The following is an 11,859-nucleotide window of genomic DNA, read 5'->3' as shown; positions in this document are numbered from 1 at the left end:
CATTAAACAAGATTTTAAGGCTGAAAAGGAGCCAACTAACTCTGCTATGACTGGGGGAGGAACATTCCTAGAAGAACCAAAAAAAAAAAAAAAAACCACCTCGCTGCCATGGAGTCGATTCCAACTCAGGGTTTCCAAGGCTGTAAATCTTTACAGGAGTAGATTGCCCCATCTTCTTTCTGTGAAGCAGCTGGTGGGTTTGAACAGCTGACCTTCTGGTTAGCAGCCTAATGCCTTACCCACTGCACCACCAGAGGCAGCGAATATAAAGGCCATGTTGGAGGACTGAGTTTGGCATATCTGAAGAAATTGAGGCTGGATGTGTGGGAGAAAAGACCTGTATTAAGAGTAAAGCATTTAATCTCTCAGAGATCAATTTCTTTACTTGTAAAATGAGATAATATCTAGATCTTCAATCCATTGTGATCATTGAATGAGTAACATTTGACAGACCTTTTCATATAATCCCCAAAAAAACCAAAACTCACTGCCATCAAGTCGATTCCGACTCATAGCCACCACCTTTGGGTTTCCGAGGTGGTAAATCTTTACAGAAATAGATCGCCCAGTCTTCCTTCCACAGAGTAGCTGGTGGATTTGAACCACCACCCTTCTGGTTAGCAGTCAAATGCCTTAAGCACTATGCCACCAGAACTCCTTTCTCATATAATAGACACTTATTAAATATACAATAAAAGCTGGAACCTATGTAAAGCAGAAGCCTGTCAGAGGAGAACACAAATATTTTACACTAAAGCAATAGAAAAATGGTAAGACTGAACCCTGTCAAAGGCAGAAAACTTGTGAGAGCCAGAGAAACAAGCAGTCCTGGTGAGTTCCACGTCTCACAGGTTTCACTGTCATTGGAATTAGTTGTGAGGGAGGGAGGGAGGAAAGAGGGAAGAAAGGAGGAAGGGAAGAAGGAAGGAAGAGACCTCTGTGGCTGGAGCATAGTGAGCAAGAGGAAGAGTTACATCAGGGGGTGCAGGAGAGGTCAGCCAAAGCCAGGTCAGGTGAGGCCTTGAGGTGTAAGGAGCTTTCATTTTATTCTTATTGGAAGGGCTTCAAGAGTGGGAGTAACAGGAGCTGAGTGATTCTTTTAAAAATCACTCTGGCTACTAAATACAAATTGAGTTGAAGGGAGACATAAGGGAAGTAGGAATATCAGTGAGTGGTGGTCTGGGATGTTTCTTGATTCTATTTTTGTTTTCTTTGGAATGCCTTGTTTCCTAGTTGTCATAGCTTTTATAGCTGTCTGTACTTAGAATTCCCAACAAGCTGAATACACTCTCCCTACCATTTAAAAAATTATTGTAGCCTTTTAGCAGTTGCTGAAAAATAAGATGAGAGAGAAAATGAAATAAATGTTTAATTTAGTTAAGGGCCTTGTGTTAGTTTTCTAGGGTTGCTGTAACAAATTACCACAAATTGAGTGGTTTAAAACATCGGAATTTTATTCTCTCACAATACTAGAAGCTGTAAGTTCAAGATCAAGTTATCAGTAGGTCCTTGCTCTCTTTGAAAGCTCTAGGGGAGGATTTTCCTTGTGCTTTTCTAGTTTCTGGTGGTTGAGGGCAATCCTGGGCTTAAAAATGATCAATGCGACTCTGCCTTCATCTTCACATGGCATTCTCCCTGCTTGTCCATGTATCTTCTCTTCTTGTAAGGACACCAGTCATTGAATTCGAGCCCATCCTAATGATTTGATTACATCTGCAAAGACCCTACTGTTTTCAAATAAGGTCACACTCATAGGTTCTTGGGGTGGGACTTCAGTATATCTTTTTTTGGGGGATACAATTCAATCCATAAGAGGCCCTGTTCACTCCCCACAGCTCCTCAAACCAAACCAAACTCACTGCCATTGAGCTGATTCTGACTCACAGTGACCCCCACTGGGTTTCCGAGGTGGTAAATCTTTACGGAAGTAGATTGCCTCCATCTTCCTTCCACAGAGCAGCTGGTGGGTTTGAACCGCTAACCTTCTGGTTAGCAGTCAAATGAGGCACTGCACCACCAAAGCTCCTTCAGCCCCTAGGAATCAGAAATTTTAAAAAATATCTTTGGTAATATTAGAGTTTTCTTACGGTACTTTCATATACTAAATGTATAGTCTGCCCTCCATATGCTGTCTTCTATACCAGGTGTTGAGGATATACAAAGATGATTAAGACATTGATCCTACCTCAATGAGATTACAGTCCATTTGAGGGCATCAGACTTGTAATAAAATTAGTCAAATATTTATTGAATTCATACTGTGTGTTAGGGACTTAGAAATTTATGCCTGGTACCTGAGAACTCAAAGAAGTGGGATTATCAATTCTATTTAGTGGGAATCAGAAAAACCTTTACAGAGAAGGTGATGCCTGGGCTGTCTTTAAAGATGAAATAGTGTTCCCCTGTTGAAAGAAGGGCAAAAAGACATTTTAGGTTGGGTGAGTAGAAATACAGTAACATGGAACATCGTGCACAGTGCTGTCACATTTATTATTGTTTTTTAAAGGCAAGGAAACTAAGACTTACAGTGTTTAGTTAAGATTTCCACAGAATCATAGTAGTCAGTGGCAGAGTTAAAATTGTCCTTAGTCTGTTTGATTCTAAGGTCTGCATTATGACTGTCATGGCACAGTTTTCAGGAGCTTTGGTGGCACAGTGGTTAAAGCACTTGGCTGCTAACCGAATGGTTGGCAGTTCAAACCCACCAGTTGCTCCATGGGAGAAAGATGAGGCAGTCTGCTTCCGCAGATATTTACAGCCTTGGAAACCCTATGGGACAGTTCTACTGTATCCTGTAGGATCACTGTGAGTCAGAATTGACTTGATGGTAGTGGGTTTGGTTTGGTTTTGGTTTGGTTTCTTCCTCGTTTTGAATAACCTCTACCAAACTTCTAACAACCTTTTAGTGTTCTGTAGCGACTGCATTCTGGTTATGATACTTATGATACTTTGCTGACATAGACTTTACATTACATGCATTGGTACTGTTTGGAAAACTTTACCATAGTGGCCCAACATTTATTGTGCTTTTCTAAATGGGTAAGTCACTGTTAGAGTATGTCAAAGAGATAAGGACACAACCAGAGAAGTTTGTCCAGTGAAGGGTATTCTTCCCAGTTCCATTGACTGAGACGTTTAGCTTAAAAAAAAAAAAAAAAAGTATGTGCATGTGTATTTTTAAGTAATCCCTAACATGAGAGCTTTTTGTGGTAATGAGACCCAGATTTCCTTCTGTGCCTTTATGCAGACATGATTTCTTGAGAAGGAGAGTACATATGTCAAACAGTGTCTCATTGACAACAAGAACTGATTCCATAGATGCTGTGTCAGTGATTAGAATCTTAAATATTTGTCCTGTCTGGATCAGTGGGTGCTTGATTCCTTTATCAAATCAGCTGCCTCAGAGATTGGGAAGGCAGGATGGTAAGAGCTTTTAGATCACTTATTGTACTTGGATGCATTTGGATATTAACAGTTTGTCCAACACATAAATCAAAGGGACATTTTAGTTAACTTACTGTGTTTTAAATGGCTATTGCATGTTTGTGGAATTTATTGTTATAAAAATTACATAAAATTTGAGGCCCTGAGTGGCTACCTACATTCAAAACATAAATAAAATATGTTTATTATGAGGAAAGTTAGAGTTTTATTGTCTTTAAGCCTCTTTAAACATGGTTGAGAGTCAGATCTTTTTCCCATACTTGAGTCTTGCAGTTCATTCCTGTTCTTCTCTGCCCCTCCCTCTCACCTTCTAACTTCTTCTCCCCAACATAACAATCTGTGACCTTTCTAACCCCCAGAGCAGCATAAGGAACACAAACCTCTGCTCCCCATTAGGTGTTAGGGACGTCATCAGTGCTTACTGGAAAAGCACTCCCCAGAGCGCCAGGTTTTGGCTTTGGCAGGTAAAAAGTCTTTCAGATCTCAGAATGCTGGAAACATAAAACCTTTTGGTTTTTTAGCTAAAGTGATTGGCAACAGAATGTAACATCTGAGGCTGAATGGCCAGCAATCGCCATAATTAACCACATGAGCTCACATGTTCCCACTGGAGGTTCAGTGGTCTTGGGGTGATGAAAGTGACTTCCCTACCAGGAGGTGGTTTTCCTTTTGAGGGTATTGGAATACCCTTGGGTCCTGTAATGCTTCTCCCGTGGTCCTTTTAAAATGCTTTTTAATATAAAGCTTCGATATTGGAAATCCGACACCACCGTGTTTAACAGCAAGGCTATGACTGAGCACTGTGGCCTGGAGTGGGAAACAATCTAAGATTTTTAATAGGTGGAACAGGGAGTTGTGTGGTGAGTGTGAATAACCTGAATCAAAGCTGATTTCCAATATCACCCAATTTTCAGGTTTTTCACTGTTTCTCTTTGGTTTCTGATTTCCATGTATAGGCTTCTCTCAGATATACCTTTTTATCTTTAAACAAAATTGTTTTGGTCATTGGGAAGAGGTGATATTAGATCACTTTTTGTTCTTTTAAATTGAGTGTGGATGTATTACCAAAATAAGCAAATTTAGTTTTATATTATCACCCCTTTAGTAATACGAAAAACAGGTAGATAACTTTATAGGTTTTTTTTTAGGATATACATGCCTTCTTTCCAAGAATTGCCTCCACCTACATTACATGAATAGGAAGAGCTTCTCCTTCCCTTATTTCAAATTTAATAGACTTAGTTATACAACACTATCCTTACCAATATCAAGGACATACCCTATAAGGATGTATCACACTATTTTACTTGAAAATTGATGATGATGTACTTTTTTGCCTAGAAAGTTGTTAATGAATAAAATGTGTAATGCTCACATAGTGTGTTATTTGCCCCTTTAAAAATGCTGAGAAGGAAGATAATGGTTATTTGAGTATTCTGAGAATTCTTTCTTCAGATAAATATCAAATGTTCATTACATCAAATTAATTACTAGGAAATAGTTTTTAAGTGTTGGGTAGTACTGTTAATTTGCTTAGATTTGTATAAAATGTATATAATTTAGATGAGTGATTAATATTTTATTTACCATTCCTTATAAAATCTCTTAAAATGTGTTATTGTCTCATAGCTATAAGTTCAGTAATTGTTATCTCCTGCTTTTTAATTTACAGCAAAAGATGATGGAAGCATTGCTGTTGCCCTTGGTTATACTGCACATTTGGTCTCCATGATTTCCTTTTTCCTACAAGTGCCCCTCAGATATCCTATAATTCATAAAGGATCTAGATCAACAATCAAAGATAATATTAACGACAAGCTGACTGAAAAGGAGAGAGAGTAAGTGTCTTTTATTTTTCCCCCCCAATGCTTTTAACATCAAGCCAATATGAAACACATGGCATAATAAAAATATAAAATATGACCTAAACTGTAGCAATGTTATTTAACCCTTGGGAAGTGCTTCATTTCTTTTAAATAAAATGTAGTCATTCATTTAGATTTTAATTGTCTAATTACTTCACTTCCAAAAATTGTTAATGATGGCAAAATTGACTCATTTAAATCTAATTTTATTTTCTTTTTACGTTTTTGGGGCAAATACTATTTACTCTAAAAATTATTCATGTAGTTCTTTTTTGCCTGCCAGTCAACAAGTGAAATGGTTAAAGGGTTTCTCAGAGAACAAACCAGGAAATGGAGAAAAGTTTAACAGCAGATTGGACATAGCTGAAGAGTAGATTTAGCTTGGAAGATAGATCAGTGAAAAATAACCTGACTGTTGTGGTTATCTAATGCTGCTGTAGCAGAAATACCAGGTGGATGGTTTGAACAAACAGGAGTTTAATCTCTTACAGTTTGTTGTTGTTGTTGTTGTTATGTGCCGTCGAGTCGGCCCCGACTCATAGTGACCTCTCCTTGGGTTTCCGAGGCAGTATCACTACGGAAGTAGGATTGCCCAACCTTCCTTCCAAGGAGTGGCTGATGGGTTTGAACCGCCAGCCGTCTGGTTAGCAGGCAAGTGTCTTAGCCACTATGCTACAGTTTAGGAGGCTAGAAGTCTGAGTTCAAAGTGCCAGCTCTAGGAGCTAGGTAAAGGCCCCTAGACCTTGGGATTCAGCTTTGCCTCTTGCTCCAGGCCCACTGGAGCTGGAGGCTTCTCTTAACTCAAGCAGCTGCTGGCTGCTGAGGCTGACAAGCCCAAGGTCGACAAGTGAAATGTCAAAGACCCAAGATTATTAAGCAACATGGCAGGCTGCTAGTTCAAGTCAAGAAGCAGTCCCAAGATTGGCAGACAATATGGCAGGCCACTATGATGAAGACTTGGCTACATGCAGGTTCTAGGCATACCAAAAAGCACAGGACCTTTCTCAAAGTGCCTTCTTATATACTGGAAGCAGATTACATCCCTAAGATAGCTACTTAGCTACTTACAGTAGAGTCCACCATGGAGTTGGTTACCAGTTTCATCATGAGGAATAACTACATCCAGCCACCTAGCTACTCAAAACCAGGCCCAGCCAAGTTGACACATAACCTTAACTACCACACTGACCAAAGCATAAAGAACAAAAATGATGGGATGTACAGAAAAGTATTAGACACATGGAACACAGTTAAAAGGTCTGACATATATATAGTTGAGTGAATGAAGGGCTGAAAAGAGACCGTGAGGAAAATGCAATATTTTAAGAGATAATGACTGAGATTTTTCAAATTAAAAAAAAAAAATGCTAAAGATTCAAAAAGCACTAAATATGAAGCAGAGTAAATACAAGGAAAGTATATTAAGGAAAGGATAATAAAACAGCTGAAAGTCTAAAAATACTAAAAGCAGCTAGAGAAAAGAATATTAGCTTCCTTCAGTAGAAACAGTGGAAGCCAGGAAATGATGGATGACATTTTGCAAGTACGGAAAGAAAAGAAATGCCAGCTTAGAATTCTGTTTTCACTGGATATAGAATTACTTCAAAAGTAAGGGCCAAAAAGATGTTTCATACTACTAAATTTGATAGAATTCATCCAAGCAGACCTGCATTAGGAACTACTGAAAGGAGTTCTTCAAGCAGAATAAAAATAATCTTATATGGACTCATGGAAATGCAGAAAGGAACAAAGAGCAACAGAAAGGATAAATAGTAACCTGTCAATTAATTTCAACCACCAAATAACAATAATGTCTTATTATTTAATGTATATACTCTGGTGACAGTGGTTAAGGCATTCAGCTACTAACCAAAAAATGGATACTTTGAACCCGCCAGCCTTTCTGTGGCAGAAAGATGAGGCAGTCTGCTTCTGTAAAGATGTACAACCTTGGAAGCCCAATGGGGTAGTTCTACTCCGTCCTATAGAGTTGGTAATGAGTCAGAATTAACTCGATGTCAGTGGTGATGTATAGAATTATAATGCATGGCTGTGACACAACAGATGGGAAGAGGCAAATAAAGTTAAAATTTTCTAAGATCCTAGATTATCTAAACCCAACCCACTGCCATCAAGTCGGATCTGACTCATAACAACCCGCTTCCTTGGGTTTCCGAGGCAGTATCATTACGGAAGTAGATGGCCCAACCTTCCCTCCAAGGAGTGGCTGGTGGGTTTGAACCACCAGCCTTCTAGTTAGCAGTCAAATGCCTTAGGCACTGTGCCACCAGAGCTCCCCTAGATTATCTAGAGAATGGTTAAAAATAGTAATTCATATTGTTGTTATTGTTGTTGGGTGCTCTCGCGTCAGTTCTTACTTCTAGTACCCTATGTACAACAGAACAAAATACTGCCTGATCCTGTGCTATCCTTAAAAACATTGCTGTATTTGAACCTATTGTTGCAGCCACTATGTCATTCCATCTCATTGAGAGTCTTCCTCTCTTTCTCTGACCTTCTGCTTTACCAAGTATGATATTCTTCTCCAGGGACTGGTCCCTCCTGATAACATGTCCAGAGTACGTGAGATGAAATCTCACCATCCTTGCTTCTGAAGAGCATTCTGGTTTTACATCTTCCAAGACAGATTTGTTCATTCTTCTGGCAGTCCATGGTATATACAGTATTCTTCACCAACACCAGAATTCAAAGACATCGATTCTTCTTTGGTTTTCTTTATTCATTTTGCAGCTTTTGCATGCATATGAGGTGATTGAAAATACCATGGCTTGGGGCAAGTGCACCTTAGTCTTCAAAATTACTTCTTGGCTTTTTAACACTTTAAAGAAATCTTTTGCAGCAGATTTTCCCAATGCAATATGTCATTTAGTTTTTTGACTGCTCTTTCCATGGGTGGTGATTGAAGATCCAAGTAAAATGAAATCCTTGGCAACTTCGTCTTTTCTGTTTATCATCATGTTGCTTTATTGGTCCACTTATGAGCTTTTTGTCTTCTTATTGAGGCATAATCTATACAAAGGCTGTAGTCTTTGATCTTCATCAGTAAGTGCTCTTTACTTTCAGCAGTGAAGGTTGTGTCATATGCACAACACAGATTGTTAATGAGATTCCTCCAACCCTTATGCCTCATTCTTCTTCATATAATCCAACTTCTCAGATTATTTGCTTTTTCACTATTTATAGTCTATTTATATTAGGGTCTAATAAATCAAGATGCATGTTTTAATCTTGTAACCACTAAAGAAATAATTTTGAATAAGCAAAAAACTAGTAGAAGAGATCAATGGAAAATTAAAAAACCTTGATTAACCCAAAAGAAGGTAAGAAAAGAATGGAAAATGAACTAACCAATTGAGACAACTGAAAAATAAATAAGTTTGTAGATATAAGCCCAAAGTTATCCTGTAATTATATTTAATGTAAATTGTAATAATACTTTGCTCAGAAATAAAGATTGTCAGACTGCTTAAAAAAAAAAAAACTCAGTCTGCTTCAACATAAATAAAAGAAATAGAAATATTAAGAGTTGGGAAAAAAAGATATATTATGCAAATGTTTAGTAAATGAGAGTTGGTATAACTGCATATTGTTCTCAACTTACAATGTATTCCAGTTACTACAAATTGCACTTAAAACTGTCTGTGGTGTTTTTTTTTTTTTTTTAATGTGTTTTTTTAAATGCATGTATGCATTAAAATATATCTGTAAGTTTATATGTAATGTTTCCAACTCCCAAAGACAAATAAAGATTTGATTCATAAAGATACCGATAATAAAAAGGCAATAGTAATAAAAACAACACAAAAATTAGCTATTTGACTGATGTCAGAACTGACTTACAACAGAGTTGTCAGAACAGAACCTGTCATTAGAAACTACCTGTAGTAATACCAGAAAAAGTGAAATTTAAGTCAATTTAAATAAAGTGGAGCAGTTTATAATGATAATACAGTACAATCTTAGCATGTTTATACATTAAAACATTACTTCAAATATATACTCTATTTTTATACATATAACACACATTAGATGTTTGTGGGTTTTTTTTTTTTTTTTCCCAAACACCACCACCCTCCACCTGCTGTTTTGTAAGTGTGCTATGTCCTGTGTTATATGTACTGGTTCATTATTTACATGAGCATGTTATTTGTGAAAAAATACAACAGGCAGAAACCCATGGAACTACAGGAAGATCAACAATCAATAGCAGGGGACTTTAAATTTTCTCTCAGTAACTATTAGAACAAATAGTCACTCCCCTCCCCCCAAAAAAAGTGCAGAATGAAATAGACTCCAACAGTACAATTCATAAGCTTGACCTATGTTCTGTATAAAGAATATTGTACCAAATGTTTGCAGGATATACATTCTTTTCAGATACACATTAACCAAACATTAACCAAAATGGATTATATTCTGAAACTCAACCTTTTCAAAAGATTGAAATAATTCATAGTTTGTTCACTGACCACGGTAGAATTTGCTACAAATCAATAATAAAATCCTAACTGTGAGATAATAAATAATATACTTCTGTATGACATATAGGTCAAAGAAGAAACAATAATGGAAATTTGAAATTATTGTTAATCGGATGATAATGAGAATGTAGCATATTAAAACTTGTAAGGTGCAGCTAAATCTGTGGTCAGTGGAAAATGTATACCCTTAAGTGCATATATTATAATAAAAGATTTAAAAATTAATCATTTAAGTATCCATCTGAAGAAGCTAGAAAAAGACTGGTAAGGTAAGCCCTAGGCAAGTTGAAGGAAGAAAGTAATAAATAACTCCAAAAGCCAAACTCATTGCCATCAAGTCATTTCCAACTCATAGCAACCCCCATTGGGTTTCCAAGGCTATAAATCTTTATGGAAGTAGATCGTCTGGTCTTTCTTCCATGGAGTAGCTGGTAGGTTTGAACAGCTGACCTTCTGGTTAGCAGTCAAGAAAGATTAAATAGACAACTATACAATAGGAAAAAATAATAAAAACATGTTGTTATAGACCTTGAAACGACTAGAAAATTGGTAAGTCCCATTGGAGGACTAATTTGGAAACAGAAGAGACAAGGAAAACTGCAGTGTGAGGGATGATACATATTAAAAGATAAGATGAGCTAATGAACAACTTTATGTTAATAAATTTGAAAATTCAGGTGAAATGGGAAAACACAACTTTTTAAACTGTTCCATGAGTGATTGGAGTTTAGAAAATACTGCTTATGCTAACAGGAAATGATATAGAATATTCTAGGACATAAGTAGCCCTGGTAATTCAGTGTTTAAAGTGCTTGGGTACTAACCCATAGGTTGATAGTTCAAGGCCACCAGCTATTCTGCAGGAGAAAGATGTGGCAGTGTGCTTCAGTAAAGATTATAGCTACAGAAACCTTATGGGGCAGTTCTGCTGTGTCCTACCAGGACACTGTGAGCCAGAATTGGCTAGACTGCAACAGATTTTGGGATTTATGGCTATACATTACAGTCACCGGGGAAGCTTTTAGAAATAAGCTTCTAGCCCCCAGATTTCTAGTCCTTCCACCAGGGAGTCTGATTGAGTGAATGGGGCTTAGGAATTTTTGTTGTTTTAAATACTCCTCAAGTGGTTGTCATACACAGTCAGGTTTGTGAACCACTGTTGTAGGTCATGAGAGTGTTGTGTACATAATGGTGACAAAATGAACTAACCCCAGCACATTCAGGAAACTGCAAGTGGTTCATTATCACTGTAGTTTAGGATGCAAAGTAGGATGTAGAAATAGAAAAGTCAGGAGAGACAGGCACCAATGGAAGAATGTCATGCTCTCTCTGGTAGAAAAGTGGTTCTCAGCTTGGTGGGGAAGGCAGCCAGCATGTGGATAGTTTAAACCAGTGTCTTTTCTAACAGCATTAATTTATAATCCAAATATTCTTTACAAATACAAAGGAATTTAAAGAGAGCCTGAAATTTATGTTTGACAAAAAAGTATATAAGTTCCTTTTTCTTTTTTTTTGAGGTAAAATTCACATAACATAAACTTAATGACTTTAAAGTGTCCAATTTAGTGATGTTTACTACAGTCACAATGTTGGGCAGCCACCACTTCTCTCTAGTTGTGAAATATTTTCATCACCCCAAAAGAAAACCTCATACCTATAAAGTAGTCACTTCCTACTCTCCAGTCCGTCTCCGTCCCCCGCCCCCCAGGCGCTGGCAACCACCAGTCTTCTTTTTGTCTCTATGAATTTACCCATTCTGTGTATTTCATATAAAAGGAATCATAATATGTAGCCTTGTGTCTAGTTTCTTAGACATCTACATTGTAGTATGTATCAGTACTTCATTCGTTTTTATGACTGTATAATATTCTGTTGTGTGTGTATAGCACATACTGTTTAATCCATTCATCCACTGATGGATATTTGGATTGTTTCCACCTTTTGGCTATCGAAACTAGTGCTGCCATGAACATTCTTATGCAAATATTTTTGCATGCCTGTTTTCATGTCTTTGTATATATCATATATATATATATATATATATATAT

The 11,859-nt window shown here is 37.2% G+C and overlaps 1 protein-coding gene across 1 annotated transcript in view; it reads left to right on the top strand.

Annotated features, from left to right (window-relative positions):
* UVRAG (UV radiation resistance associated) overlaps positions 1-11,859 on the top strand; it is a 481,244-nt gene that overhangs the window by 290,399 nt on the left and 178,986 nt on the right. Inside the window, exons 11-12 of the mRNA XM_007941031.2 lie at positions 3,848-3,908; positions 5,117-5,282. Coding sequence (XP_007939222.2) covers positions 3,848-3,908; positions 5,117-5,282 — 227 coding nt within the window. The remainder of the gene's footprint in view (positions 1-3,847; positions 3,909-5,116; positions 5,283-11,859) is intronic.

The sequence above is a fragment of the Orycteropus afer genome, unplaced genomic scaffold, assembly GCF_000298275.1.
Source record: "Orycteropus afer afer isolate SDZICR_OR568_19922 unplaced genomic scaffold, OryAfe1.0 scaffold00074, whole genome shotgun sequence".
NCBI lineage: Eukaryota > Metazoa > Chordata > Mammalia > Tubulidentata > Orycteropodidae > Orycteropus > Orycteropus afer.
Note: the sequence above shows the minus strand (reverse complement) of the source record. Positions and strands in the feature narration are given on the sequence as shown.